This window comes from Pinus tabuliformis, chromosome 5_2 (assembly GCF_031772625.1).
Source record: "Pinus tabuliformis cultivar Carrire ecotype Pingquan chromosome 5_2, CPIR1, whole genome shotgun sequence".
NCBI lineage: Eukaryota > Viridiplantae > Streptophyta > Pinopsida > Pinales > Pinaceae > Pinus > Pinus tabuliformis.
Genome location: NC_142306.1, coordinates 783,192,817 through 783,206,911, shown reverse-complemented (window position 1 = coordinate 783,206,911; position 14,095 = coordinate 783,192,817). Strand labels below are relative to the sequence as shown.

Here is a 14,095-nt window from a genome sequence, read left to right as displayed (position 1 = left end):
GACATGTTGCTACTATAGTTGCCACATATTTTGCCTCTGTTGTAGACAACACTACAATAGGCTATTTTTTAGAAGCCCATGAAATGGCTCCTGAACCCATGTGAAAAACATAACCGGATGTGCTTTTCCGATCATCTACACTTCTAACCCAATCGCTATCAGTGTATCCAATTAAATCTGAACATTTTGAGACAGTATATCAAAATGCCAAACCTTTTAGTACCTTTAACATACCTCAGAATACTTTTTGCTACCTGCCAATGTGCTTCTTTTGGCCTCTCCATGAATCTAGAATCAAACTAATAACATACATTATATTTGGCCTAGTTGCAGTCAAATACATGAGGCTGCCAACTATGCTCTTGTACAAACTAGGATCAAAATCCTTGTTGTTGTCCTCTTTGCTGAGCTTTAATCCCATCACTGTGAGAGTGATCGCTGCCTTGCTTTCCTGCATATTAAATCTTTCCAACACTTCGTTAACATATTTCTCTTGTGAGATAAAAATCCCATTTCCATTTTGTTCTACTTCTATTCCTAAGAAGTATCTCAGCAAACCCATGTCAGTGATTTCAAATTCTTATTTCATGACTGTTTTGAAAATTTCAATAAGGTAATCCTCATTAACTGTGAAAATAACATCATCAACATATAACACAACAATTACTAATTTACCATCCTTTTCTTTGATGTAGAGAGTGGGTTCTCCCTCACATTTTTCAAATCCATTTTCCAGTAGATAGGAATCTATCCTACTGTACCACGCTCTTAGTGCTCGCTTAAGCCCATAAAGAGATTTCTTCAATCTGCACACTTTGTGCTCTTAGCCTTTCTTTTCATAGCCTAGAGGTTGTTCAATGTAAACCTCTTCCATTAACACTCCATTTAGGAATGTTGACTTCACGTCCATTTGGTAAACTTTCCACTTGTTTTATGCTGCTATGGATAGCACTGGTCTCACGGTTTCCATTCTAGCAACCAGTGCAAAAGTTTCCTCATAGTCTCTCCCATATTGTTGCTTATATCCTTTGACAACCAGTCTTGCCTTGTGTCTTTCTATTTTGCCTTCAGCATTACTCTTGGTCTTGTAGACCCATTTAACTCCAATGACTTCTTTTCCTTTTGGTAGTTCAACTAAATCCCATGTCTTGTTTCTTTCTATGGCATTGATCTCCTCATCCATAGCTTCTATCCAATTTCTTATCTTTAATTGCTTCTTCGAAATGAACAGGGTCATCAACATGACAATATAGTGCAAAAAAAGAGTTCATACCTTTATTTGTTGCCTCTTGTTCATAAATGTCACTTAAATTTCTGAACTTCTTACCTCTTTTGTTTGGTGTACAAGTGCTTGAAGAAGCACTTGAATTTCCTCCTTGTGGTGTGCTTGGAGAAGCACTTTCATTTCTCCTCAAAGGTGTCTCTTGCTACCCTTATGTTGGTGCTGCTGTTTGGGGATGTATTTCAGTCATCTCCTCATCATCTTCATCATGTGACAAAGAGTTTTTAACATTCACGGTTTTCTCTATGCTTCCATCCCAAGCTTCCTCCTCAATGAACTGAACATCTCTACTCACAATAATCTTCTTGGTGGATGGGTTATACAACTTGTAAGCTTTGGATTCCTCACTTTATCCAATGAAAATAAATTTCTCCCCTTTGCTGTCCAACTTCTTCCTTAGTTGATCTGGAATGTGTGCATAAGCCACACATCCAAAAACTTTCATGTGGGTAACTCCTTGCTTTGTCCCACTCCATGCTTCTTTTGGCACTCTGTTCATCACTGCTTTTGTAGGGCATCTATTCAAAATGTACACTGCACAGTGTTCAAACGCTTTGCCTTTAACATACTCCTTGCCATATCCATGATTGTCCTATTCTTCCTTTCGGCAACTCCATTTTGTTGTGGAGTGTACCTGGTGGTAAACTACTTATGAATTCCATTTTCTCTACAAAAACGTAGAAATTCCTTGGAGATATACTCACCTTCTCTATCAGTTCTTAGAACTTTGATATGCAGCCCACTTTGGTTTTCTACAAGTGCTTTGAAATTGAAAAATCTTTCAAACACTTCACTTTTGTTCTTTAGGAAATAAACCCAAGTTTTTCTAGTAAAACCATCAATAAATGTTAGCATATAGTGGTTGCCTGCAAGTGATGGAGTTTGCATCGGTCCACACAAATCTAAGTGGAAAATCTCTAAGGGTGCTTTTGCCCTTTTGCTTTTCTAAGATGGAAAACTTTCTCTGTGTTGTTTCCCCAACATCCGATATGGTTTTCTTTTCACCTTTCTTTGTTAAGACATTTACTTCTCATTTTCCCATAACATAAACTTTATTATCAGTCCCTAGTGTGACTTGTGACTTCACACTCTGATCTAACACAGAAAATAGGGCTATGTTTCGTGTCATATGGTTACTACAACCGGAGTCTAGAAACCATACATCTTCACTCTTTTCTTCAGCCATATTACAGGCTAAAAACAAATTATCTTGGCTGATATTTTGTCTAGTGAAATTTGCACTAGTTCTATTACTCATATCATGTTGCTTCTTCCTACATTCATTTGCATAATGCCCATATTTTCTACAATAGTGACATTGGACATTGGATTTATCATACCTTTGTCCTTGAGCATGATGTTGTCCACTTTGTTGACTGCTGCCTTCGCCTTGGTTCTGATTTGGATTGTTGCCTCTTCCTTTCTTGTTTCCTCTGCCTTGAACTATTCCTCTTCCAAAGAACATCTGGGTCTTAAAGGCATGCTCTAGAGATGAGTTTTCATTCCTACTCAATCTTTTCTAATGTGTTATCAGTAATGCATGTACTTCATCAACTGAGAAGTTTGTGAGATCCTTTGTCTCTTCTATGGTGGTGACAGTCACATCGAACTTTGAGGGTAGGATCCTCAATAGTTTCTCCACAATCCTCCTTTCTTCAAGAATCTATCCATGAGACCTTATCTGTGTGACCAGACCAATCACATGTGTGAAGAATGAGTCAATATTATCTGACTCCTTCATGCAGAGAGTCTCAAAATCTCTCCTCAGCAACTATAGTTTTGCTATATTCACTTTCTCCATGCCTTGATAGGCTACCTTGAGAGTTTCCCATTCTTCTTTGGATCTCTTAGCTGCTGCTATCCTTGGAAACGCACTCTCATGCATTGCTTGATACAAAAAATAGATGGCTTTAGAATCCTTCTTCCTATTGCTCTTCAACAGATCTTTCTCTGCTTGAGTTAAATTATTGAACTCATTTTCATCTACTGGTTCTTCAAAACCATCCTAACCAAATTCCCATAGGTCTTGGGAAGCAAGCAAAGCTTTCATAGTTATTGCCTAATAGTCATAGTTCTTCCCATTAAATTGTGGGATCTGAGTATTACAGATACCCATGCTAGTGCTGGCTCTAGCCATTCTTGCACTCTTAACTATGCTTCAAAATACTTGACTGTGTATCAAAATAACTGGCTCTCCTCAACAAAAAACTAATCTTGAGAAATACCTTGGATTCTTTCTTGACTGAGTCTTCACTCTGCTGGAGAAGCTGCTGCAGTAAGAAATCCTTCCTTCAGCTTCTTTGACACCTTCAAAGAGCCTAGACAAGCTCTGATACCATGTTGGGAATTTTTGATAATTCCAAACAAAATGAACAGAGAATAATGCCCTGTTTTAACACAGGGGACAGAGTTTTTGAGGCACCAAAAAAAAACTTTTCATTCATTACCAATACTGACTGTTACAAAATTAACTTCCTCTAACAGAGGGATTACACAAGTACTCTTCACATGCAGTTCCAAAAAAAAATACTCTATCTTAGCACTGTTGTGCATTACAAAACAAAATGCTCTGCCTCATCTTACAAATTTTCACACTGATGTGTGTAAAAAAAACTTTTTCATTCGCGCACTGCGTATTACACTGCTGTGTGTAAAACCCCTTTTTTCATTCGCGCGCTGCTGCTGCGTATTGGGTTTTCATTACATTGCATATTCAAAAAATTTGTTTCTACGTTGCTGCATATTACATACTCCAGAACAAAAAAAAAACATATTACATAGTCAACCGACTTGTGCTACTCACGTGAATAAAAAAATAACAAAATTAAAAGTTTTACCTACGTTTACTACCCACAGTACATTTATTAATTACATAAATGGCGGTAAATTGATTTTGTTTTAACCGTATCGCACGGAAAATCCAGGGACAGGAAAAGTGAAGTACCCTCACTCTCATGAGCTACCAATCGTTGATCTTGTCCTCTTTAAATGGACGGTTGATGGTCAATCCCAGAGATCCCTTCTTGCTGAACTTTACGCGCCAAGGAATGGTGGTTTTGGAAAAGTTGTTGTGGCCACGTGTCAGCCGGTGTACATGCTCGCTGCTGTTGGGAATTTTTTTGGTAAAATTCCAAAAACAAAAAAACACAAAACAGAGAACAATGCTCTGTTTTTCACACACAGGATCTTAGCACAGGGAAGCTTTAAAAATTTCTGAGCAAATAGAGATTTACACACATGAAAACGAACTTTGCATTCATCAATAAAATAACTGTTGTTACAGACTTCTTCCTCTCTCAGAGGGATTACACAGGAACATTTGAGTTCAACACAAAAATTACTATGTCCCTCCTTTTAAAAGGATTTACACTGCATTACAAAAAAAAACTTTTGTCTCTGCTAAAGAGATCAACGCACTGCTGTGTGGAAATTACACTTTGATTTTATTCTCACGCTGCTGCGTTCTATTTTTACTTCGCACTTCTGTGCATTACAATTCTCTTATGGTCAACACAAGAAAAATGTTACATATATATGACAACAAAAACTTACATCCATTTTCACTTGCCATGCTGCTGTAAAAATAAAAAACAATAAAATTAAATGGTTTTACCAACATTTACTTGTGCCCATACTCCTGCTGAAAATAAAATTAAAATCTTTACCAAAACTTACCAACCCACAGTAAATTGCATTTACTATTTTACTGACATTTACTGGTGGTCAAAAATGTACCTTTCACTTCACGTAAGATTCATGTTGCAGGCGTGTACTTCAACCATTGAAATTATGTGATTTGCGATTTGCGATTTGCGATTTGATCGCATTGCGAAATCGCATTCAGTGCAAAACAAGGTGAGGCATGACATATATGGGTGCGATCTGCGATATGCGATCGGATCGCATCACACCATTGCAATCGCAAAAAACACAGGTTGTAACAAAAGGCAATCACGCTGAGGATGCGATTTGCGATATGCGATAAGATCGCATCGCGAAAGAAGGAAAATTCTGCAGTTGAAATTATTATTTCAACACTCCCCTTTAATTTCAACTGCTGGGTTATCAATCATACCCAGACGTTTCCTTAAAAACTCAAAACTTTTTTGGTCCAATGGTTTGGTTAGAATGTTTGCAACCTGCTCTTGAGTGTTGCAATGTTGTAAAATAATTTCTCCATTGTTCACCAATTCTCTGATGTAGTGAAACCTTGTATCAATGTGTTTCGTTCGCTTGTGAAACACAGAATTCTTGGACAACGCAATAGCTAAGCTATTGCCACAAAAAATCACCATTATTGTTGCCTGCTCTTGGCCTAGATTTCTTAATAGTCTCCTCATCATCTTCATCACGAGACAAACAGTTTTTAACATTAACTGTTTTCTCTATGCTTCCATCCCAAGCTTCCTCCTCAATAAATTGAACATCTCTGCTCATGAAGAACTTCTTGGTGGATGGGATATAAAACTTGTAAGCTTTGGATTCCTCACTGTATCCAATGGAAATAAATTTCTCCCCTTTGCTGTTCAACTTCCTCCTTAGCTGATCTAGAATGTGTGCATAGGCCACACATCCAAAAACTTTCAAGTGGGTGACACCTTGCTTTCTCCCACTCCATGTTTCTTCCGGCACTTTGTTCATCACTTCTTTTGTAGGACACCTGTTCAAAATGTAAACTGCACAATGTACAGCTTCAGCCCAATAATCATTTGGCAAATGCTTTGCCTTTAGCATGCTCCTCGCCATATCCATGATGGTCCTATTCTTCCTTTCAGCAACTCCATTTTGTTGTGGGGTGTACCTAGATGTAAATTGCTTATGAATCCCATTTTCTCTACAAAACCGTAGAAACTCCTTGGAGATATACTCACCTCCTCTATTAGTTCTCAAAACTTTGATATGCAGCCCGCTTTGATTTTCTACAAGTGCCTTGAAATTCCGGAATTTTTCAAACACTTCACTTTTGTTTTTAAGGAAATATATCCAAGTTGTTCTTGTAAAGTCATCAATGAATGTTAGGAAATATTGGCTGCATGCTAATGATGGAATTTGCATTGGTCCACATAAATCTGAGTGGACAATCTCTAAGGGTGCTTTTGCCCTGATGCTTTTCCCTGATGGAAAACTTTCTCTATGTTGTTTCCCCAATATGCAGCCTTCACAAAGGCTGTCTGGTTTCTCTATCAATGGTAATCCCCTTACCATTCTTTTTCTGCTCAACAAATTAAGGCCTCCAAAGTTGAGATGTCCAAATCTTAAGTGCCACAACCAATTTTCATCCTTTGGCACACTTTGGAGAGCCTCTTGGGAAACTGCTGCAATTACTTCTTTGTTTTTCAATTCTGCTCTTATTCTGAGAGGGAACATCCTATTCCTCGTCATCCTCACTTCATCAATGCATCGCTTGCTGGGTGCTCTATCCATGATGGTGCATATATCATTCTCAAAGAAGAAATTGTAACCCTTTTGAACAAGATGTCCAATACTCAAGAGGTTACATCTCATTCCTGGAACATAATAGACATCTGCTATGGTTTTCGTTTCACCTTGCTTTGTAAATATTTTAACTTCTCCTTTACCGATAACAAAAATTTTGCTATGAGTCCCAAGTGTGACTTGTGACTTCACACTTTGATCTAGAGCAGAAAACAGGGCTATGTTTCCTGTCATATGGTTACTGCAACCAGAGTCTAGAAACCATATGTCTTCACTATTTTTTTCAGCCATGTTACAAGTTAACAGCACATTATCTTGGCTGGCATTTTCTCTAGTAATATTTGCACTAGATCTATTATTCATATCATACCGCTTCTTCCTACATTCACTGGCATAATGCCCATATTTTTTACAATAATAACATTGGACATTGGGTTTTTCATACCTTTGTCCTTGAGCATGATGTTGTCCACTTTGTTCGCTGCTGCCTTGAACTTGGTTCTGATTTGGATTACTGCCTCTTCCTTGAGCGTTTGCTGGACTGTTCCTTCCTCCTCTGTTTTGACTTCTGCCTCTTCCTCTCTTGTTTCCTCTGCCTTGACCTCTTCCTCTTCCAAAAGACATCTGGGTCTTAAAGGCTTGCTCTAGAGATGAATTTTCATTTCTACTCAACCTCTGCTCATGTGTTATCAGTGATGCATATAGCTCATCAACTGAAAAGTTTGAGAGATCCTTTGTCTCTTCTATGGTGGTGACAATCACATCAAACTTTGAAGGTAGAACCCTCAATAGTTTCTCTACAATCCTCCTTTCTTCAAGGTTTTCTCCATGAGTCCTTATCTATGTGACTAGACCAATTACATGTGTGAAGAATGAGTCAATATTGTCTGACTCCTTCATGCTCATATTCTCAAAATCTCTCCTCAGCAACTATAGTTTTGTTGTCTTCACTTTCTCCATGCCTTGATAGGCTGTCTTGAGAGTTTGCCATGCTTCTTTGGATGTTTTGGTTGCTGCTATCCTTGGAAACACACTCTGGTCCACTGCTTGATACAAAAACACACGAGCTTTTGAATGCTTCTTCCTATTACTCTTCAACGGATCCTTCTCTGCCTGAGGCAAACAGGGCTCTCATGGTTATCGCCCAATAGTCATAGTTTTTCCCATTAAACTGTGGGAGCTGGGTATTAAACATACCCATACTAGTGCTTGTGTTGGCCATTCCTTGCATTTTAAACTATGGTTTAAATTCTTGACTGTGTGTTTAAAAACAGTGATTGTTTCTTCAACAGCTACACAAAAAAAACTTTGAGGAATTACCTGAATCTTTTCTTAACTAAGTTTTCACTCTGCTGGAGAAGTTGTTGTAGCAAAAGAACTCCTTTCTTCAGCTTCTTGAACACCTTCAAAGAGCCTAAGCCTGCTCTGATACCACTGTTGGGAATTTTTCTAGTAAAATTCCAAAAACAAAAAAACACAGAACAGAGAACAATGCTCTATTTTTCACACACAGGATCTTAGCACACGGAAGCTTTAAAAATTTCTAAGAAAACAGATATTTACACACATGAAAACGAACTTTGCATTCATCAATAAAATAACTGTTGTTACAGAGTTCTTTCTCTCTCAGAGGGATTACACAGGGACATTTGAGTTCAACACAAAAATTACTCTGTCCCTCCTTTTAAAAGGATTTACACTGCATTACAAAAAAAAACTTCTGTCTCTGCTAAAGAGATTAACACAGTGCTATGTGGAAATTACACTTTGATTTTATTCTCACGTTGTTGCGTTCTATTTTTACTTCGCACTGCTGTGCATTACAATTCTCTTATGGTCAACACAAGAAAAACATTACATATATATGACAACAAAAACTTACAACAGTTTTCACTTGCCATGTTGCTGTAAAATAAAAAACAATAAAATTAAATGGTTTTACCAACCTTTACTTGTGCCCATACTCCCGCTGAAAATAAAATTAAAATCTTTACCAAAACTTACCAACCCACAGTCAATTGCATTTACTGTTTTACTGACATTTACTGGCGGTCAAAAATGTACCTTTCACTTCACGTAAGATTCATGCTGAAGGCCTGTACTTCAACCATTGAAATTATGCGATTTGCGATTTGCGATTTGTTCGCATCGCGAAATCGCATTAGGTGCAAAACAAGGTGAGGCATGACATATATGGGTGCGATCTGTGATATGCGATCAAATCGCATCGCACCATCGCAATCGCAGAAAACACAGGTTGTAACAAAAGGCAATCACGCTGAGGATGCGATTTGCGATATAAGCAATCACGGTGAGGATGCGATTTGCGATATGCGATAAGATCGCATCGCAAAAGAAGGAAAATTCTACAGTTGAAATTATTATTTCAACAGCTGCCTACCCAAAGCGGTGTCGGAAATAAACTGGCGGTTTTCTACAATAAATGCCGCAGTTGAAATTACATTTCAACATTAGAGCCAAGCAATCCAATTGAGAGTACAACTCTCCTCCCAAGCACGAGAACTAAAATTACGGTTGTTTCTCTCCCCAGAGCACTAAGCTTGAGAAGAGTAGAGAAGAGTGACCTCTAGGGTTTAATTCAATGGCATCAAGTTGCCAACCTAGCCAGGAATTCAAAGTCTCCTCTGGTTCACAGCTCATCTTAAGAGCCCCTTAATGGCAGGGTCATGCCTGCAGTTTTGTCATCTCCTCTCTATCTTGAGGTGGCTCAGCTTTTTTTTTTTTTTTTTTAGCCTTTCTTCAACCCCTTTTCCCAGTGAGATGCCTTTTCTATGAGGAAAGAGAGAATGTAACTAAATATCTCTAACTGTCTCATGCTTGACAAATCTCATTCTTGGGTTCTCTCCCAAGGATTCCCAAACTTGTTAGTTAATAATAATTTAACAATCACCAAAAGAAAAATCATTTCCCTTTTAACCATCACGGTTCCACCATACTTTTTACAAACAATTGTGTTAGCGGACGCGTTTTGTGCCATCTTCTGTCCCAAACAATAATATCAAAGGACCATAGGAGCTAGTGCGATTAACCAAGTCCCTTTGGCTTTCTGCATGTCCGAAAACTCACTAAATCAAGCATTACAAATTTTCAAAGCGTTGCAAATCTTCAAGACCACTGAGAAAGCATTATTGTAAATTTTTCCCCAAATTAAGTTGAGTTTAAAAGGTAAAATCTAAATACTTGGAGAAATAGTTTGTATTTTCCCTTCTTCAACCTATTCTCTGAGAATTAAACCTATAACTAATGAAAAGTAACCTCTAAAAATCATTTAATCTATATTTCATTAATTCATTCACTGCAATGGATACTCCCATCCTTAATCCAACACATCATTACTTGAAATTTTAACCTATAATCTAAATTAAATGTGACAAAAATCTATCTGCAATGCAATTTAATTAAACGAAACGAATTTGATTTGAATCGAACAAAAAGAGTCAAGATTCGAACTGAAATCAACGGATTGACGTTATGCAAAATTCAACGAGAACCGATTTTTATTACTTTTGTGAAACATTTTACTTAGGCATACCATAAAAAAGAACGACAGAACGGCACATCACCATCTACCATCGATAACATATGTGTATGATCTCTACAAATTAGGGTTTCCCCACTCTACTGGCTCTGCGCTGCGCCGTCGTGTTCAAGATCGCGTTCACCAGGACGATCCGATGGGGATATCTTCTTGTCGCTGTCTCTCGTAAACTGGTTGGTAAGCGAACGCAGGTCAGACACCGGAGCTTTCGAAGATGACTGCGAATCATTTGGCATATGGCCTTCGCCAGGTGACCAGAAGACATGGGGCCTCTTGGGTATATCAATGGCAATATGAGGCATTAATGCTCTTCCACCGGAGGTTCCCTCATCCATATCTACATTCATCTGGTCCTGCCCACAGGAAGATAATGTATTCGGTGGGCTATATTGCGGATCATATTCTTCTTCAGAGCTTGCAGTTTGCCCTTGCTACGAATTCAGATTATGATCAAACCCTGAAGCAATTGGCGTCGGAATTGTAGCCGAAACCTGCCCTATTCTAGCGGATTCCAAAACTGGATGTTCAGGCTGGGCGGCGGTTCTGCAAAGGGGACAAGTGGAATGCCAAAGAAACCACATATCGATACACTCAACATGAAAACTATGGCCGCAATTGGGCAAAAGCCTGCCTTTCTCATTCTCCTCCCACTCGCACAGGCAGACTGCGCACTCTAACCCATCCGTGCCAATCTGCGATCTATACACAAACTTGGGCAGCGTCTCTAATATCGCAGAATCCAGCCCCATGTTCCGCAGCGTCGTCGGTTCTTCTCCTGTAAAATAAAACTGATGCTGCATAAAACCTGATCTCTGCCAACTCCGTCTGATAAATCTAACACACTCTAAAATAATTTTGCCATAAACGCGCAGCAAAATGGCGATTAAAATCACAATAATACAGATACTGGCAAACAGCATCATATCATCATATTTGTTCATGCCATCATTGCCAGGCCGCTGATTGAAATCACTGCCCTGGGTCATTTTATATATGAAATTGAACCAGGAAAGTGTTTTCCGAATCGAGATCCTCTCTGCCCTCAAATCGCTTGGATTGCCTGCGCTGCCAAGAAGACACACTGCCTCTCAAATCCCTTGGATTGCCTGCGCTGCCAAGAAGACACACTGCCTCTCAATTTAAGTAACCAGCGTCTCCGAAAATTTACCCGAAAATAAGGTAGGGTTTAATGGTTTCGATGAATAGCCGCATCTACGGCGTTATTTTTTACATATTTCATTTTAAATAAAAGATGTAAGAGCTAATCGTTTAAAAAAATTGTAAATCGATACATAGATTTTTTTTAAATAATAATTATTAAATTTCTGTAAATTGAAACGTCATTTTTAAAGCCGTAGTCTTTAACGCGATTTTTTGAAAGCTCTTCCGGCGATTTTTTCCGGTGAAAATCCGGCAGTAATTTATTGAAATCCAAGTTTGATAACTAGTTTCTGCACAATGAAAGCGTCCCAGGGGTTTTTAAGGGTGCTGAATCCGAATATGCAGTTAAAAAACCATTTTAACTGCAACAAATCATGATTTCATCTCAATTTCTTCCGCCGGATTCCGTCACCGGAATCTCAAAAAGTCGCATTATAGACAACTCCATTTTTAAAATGATATTATTAAAATTATGTAAACTTATTGTATTTTTTTAATATAAATTTTGATAACGAATTTTATTTTTAAATTTTTGTCTTTTCGCAATTTTCTATTAACATAAATTTTGGTAATGAATCTTATTTTTTAAGTTTTATTTTTGTTTTATTTCATTAATATAAATTTTGATAATGAATTTTATTTTTAAAGTTTTGTTTTTTTTTTTTTTTCATAATGAGAGGAATTAGCTATTGGATTAGTTTTAGATTTTTATGTTTCATTATTTTTTGGGGGGCTTACGACTTGTTTTTCTTTCTACAGATACTTGGAGAACCATGAATCTTAGATTTTTTTAATTTATTTTAGTTTACACAATATTCACATCATTTCACTTCACTTTGAATATTGATTGAGTTATATTAGAACAATTAATTTAAAGATTATCTTAAGAAAAAATTAAATAAATATATTTCACATAATTTTATTTGATTGAATTAAGGCTCTTGTCATATTCACATTAAAATTCATTTGTCACGTGTTTCGTACCATCAAGTGTGGTTGATCGTCACGACAAGATGAAGAATCAGGTCAAGATAGCAAGTTAAATAGATAAACCAATCCATTCAAACGGCTAGAAAAATGGCTACTTTTGACCAAGAGGGACAACTAGTTTTAAGTGGGCTTCAAAGAAAAAGAATCTAATGAAATGAATAATTTTTAGGATAATTTTCCATACAAATTTTTTAAATATTTTGATTAAAATTTAAAGTTTTGATTAAATTAAATTTTATTATTAAAAAAATTATAATAATAAAAAAATGAATATGAAGAGATGATTAAATTTTGGGATAATTTTTCATGTATTATGCAGATATTTTGGCAGCTAGTTCTTGGGATAATCTATTTAGCAAGGGGTTCAATGGGAGGAAGAAGCGACCTGTCTCGTAGGCTATTTGTGATGACCCCGTAAATTGTAATTATTTAAAGTTTACTGTGATAAAAACTGAATGATATTAAGAGACTTATTTTCTTTTAAGAGTAATCTGTTAATTTTAATTATGCATTAAAATAATGTTTTAAAGAATTACTCAGAAAGTATTGGAGCTCCCAAAAAGGGAACTGGAAAAAGAAAAGGAAAGTAGTTAATTAAACTGAAAATAACCACCTCTCCTAACTGGAAGAATTCCAGGAAAAGGAGGAAGTTGGTGGAGAATGCTATGCTGTAGAGACAGACAAAAAGAAAAAGGAAAAAACCTGGATTTGGACTAAGTCTGGTAGTGACCAGATAGTCGAGCACTAGGTGTTGTTTTACTGAGGATTGTGATCGGGTAAGAAGAAGCTCGGGGGGAGACTCAGGTCCCAGAGGACAAGTCTCATGGATGGGTGGTTAATGAGCTTGACACAGGAATTTGCAGGAGGCTTGCTAAAGGAATCACATTACGAGCAGTGACCAGGTAAGTAACGGAAACCTATTATATCTACAGTTGTCTGTATTAAAATGGTAGATTAATGTATTTGCAGTTGTTTGTATTAAGCTGGTAGACCAGAATACCTGCAACTATCTGTTACCCTTGGTAGGATAGGGATAAACAAAACATGAATATCTGTGCATTGCCAGTAAGGCAGAATAGCTGCGGATTTTAAAGTAATATTAGGAAACATGACCATAAAAAATGGTCCCATGTCCAAGCAGCTAGTCCTATACCCTCCTGCCCAACCCTCCTTAGAGCATGACTTACCACTCTGGTTGGAAGAAGGAGAGGAAGACAAGGTGTACTCAGCACCTCTGTGCACCTTAGATACCACTAGAAGAGACCCCTCAACCGAGGATGACTTGATCGAGACCTTGATCCAGAATCCACCTTCCAGTGCACTACCCTTAGAGAAATTGGTGGAGGATGCCCAAGCTAGCACCTTAGTGGATCTTTGTACAACCAACCCTGTTACTCCCAGAGTCAAGAATGTGGAGTTCGGCCCTGAGAGAGCATTGAAGATCAGCTCCTCCCTATCTCCTTCCCAGGAAAAGGAGATGTGTAGCCTGTTGGCCAGCCACCTAGATGCTTTTGCTTGGAGCTATAAGGAGATGAAAGGAGTCCATCCTTCGGTCTGTACCCATCATATATACATCAAAGAGGATTGTAAACCGGTTAGGCAGCCTCAGAGGAGAATGAATCCAGCTCTTAAGGACATTGTCAAGGAAGAATTGCAAAAACTGTTGG

At 37.7% G+C, this 14,095-nt stretch overlaps 1 protein-coding gene across 1 annotated transcript; it reads right to left on the bottom strand.

The window, feature by feature from the left end:
• Positions 1 to 10,708: 10,708 nt before the first annotated feature.
• On the bottom strand, positions 10,709 to 11,263 carry LOC149161614 (RING-H2 finger protein ATL40-like). The gene has a single exon (XM_089434936.1). The coding sequence runs from the start codon at positions 11,261 to 11,263 to the stop codon at positions 10,709 to 10,711; it is 555 nt and encodes a 184-aa protein (XP_089291062.1).
• Positions 11,264 to 14,095: the final 2,832 nt, after the last annotated feature.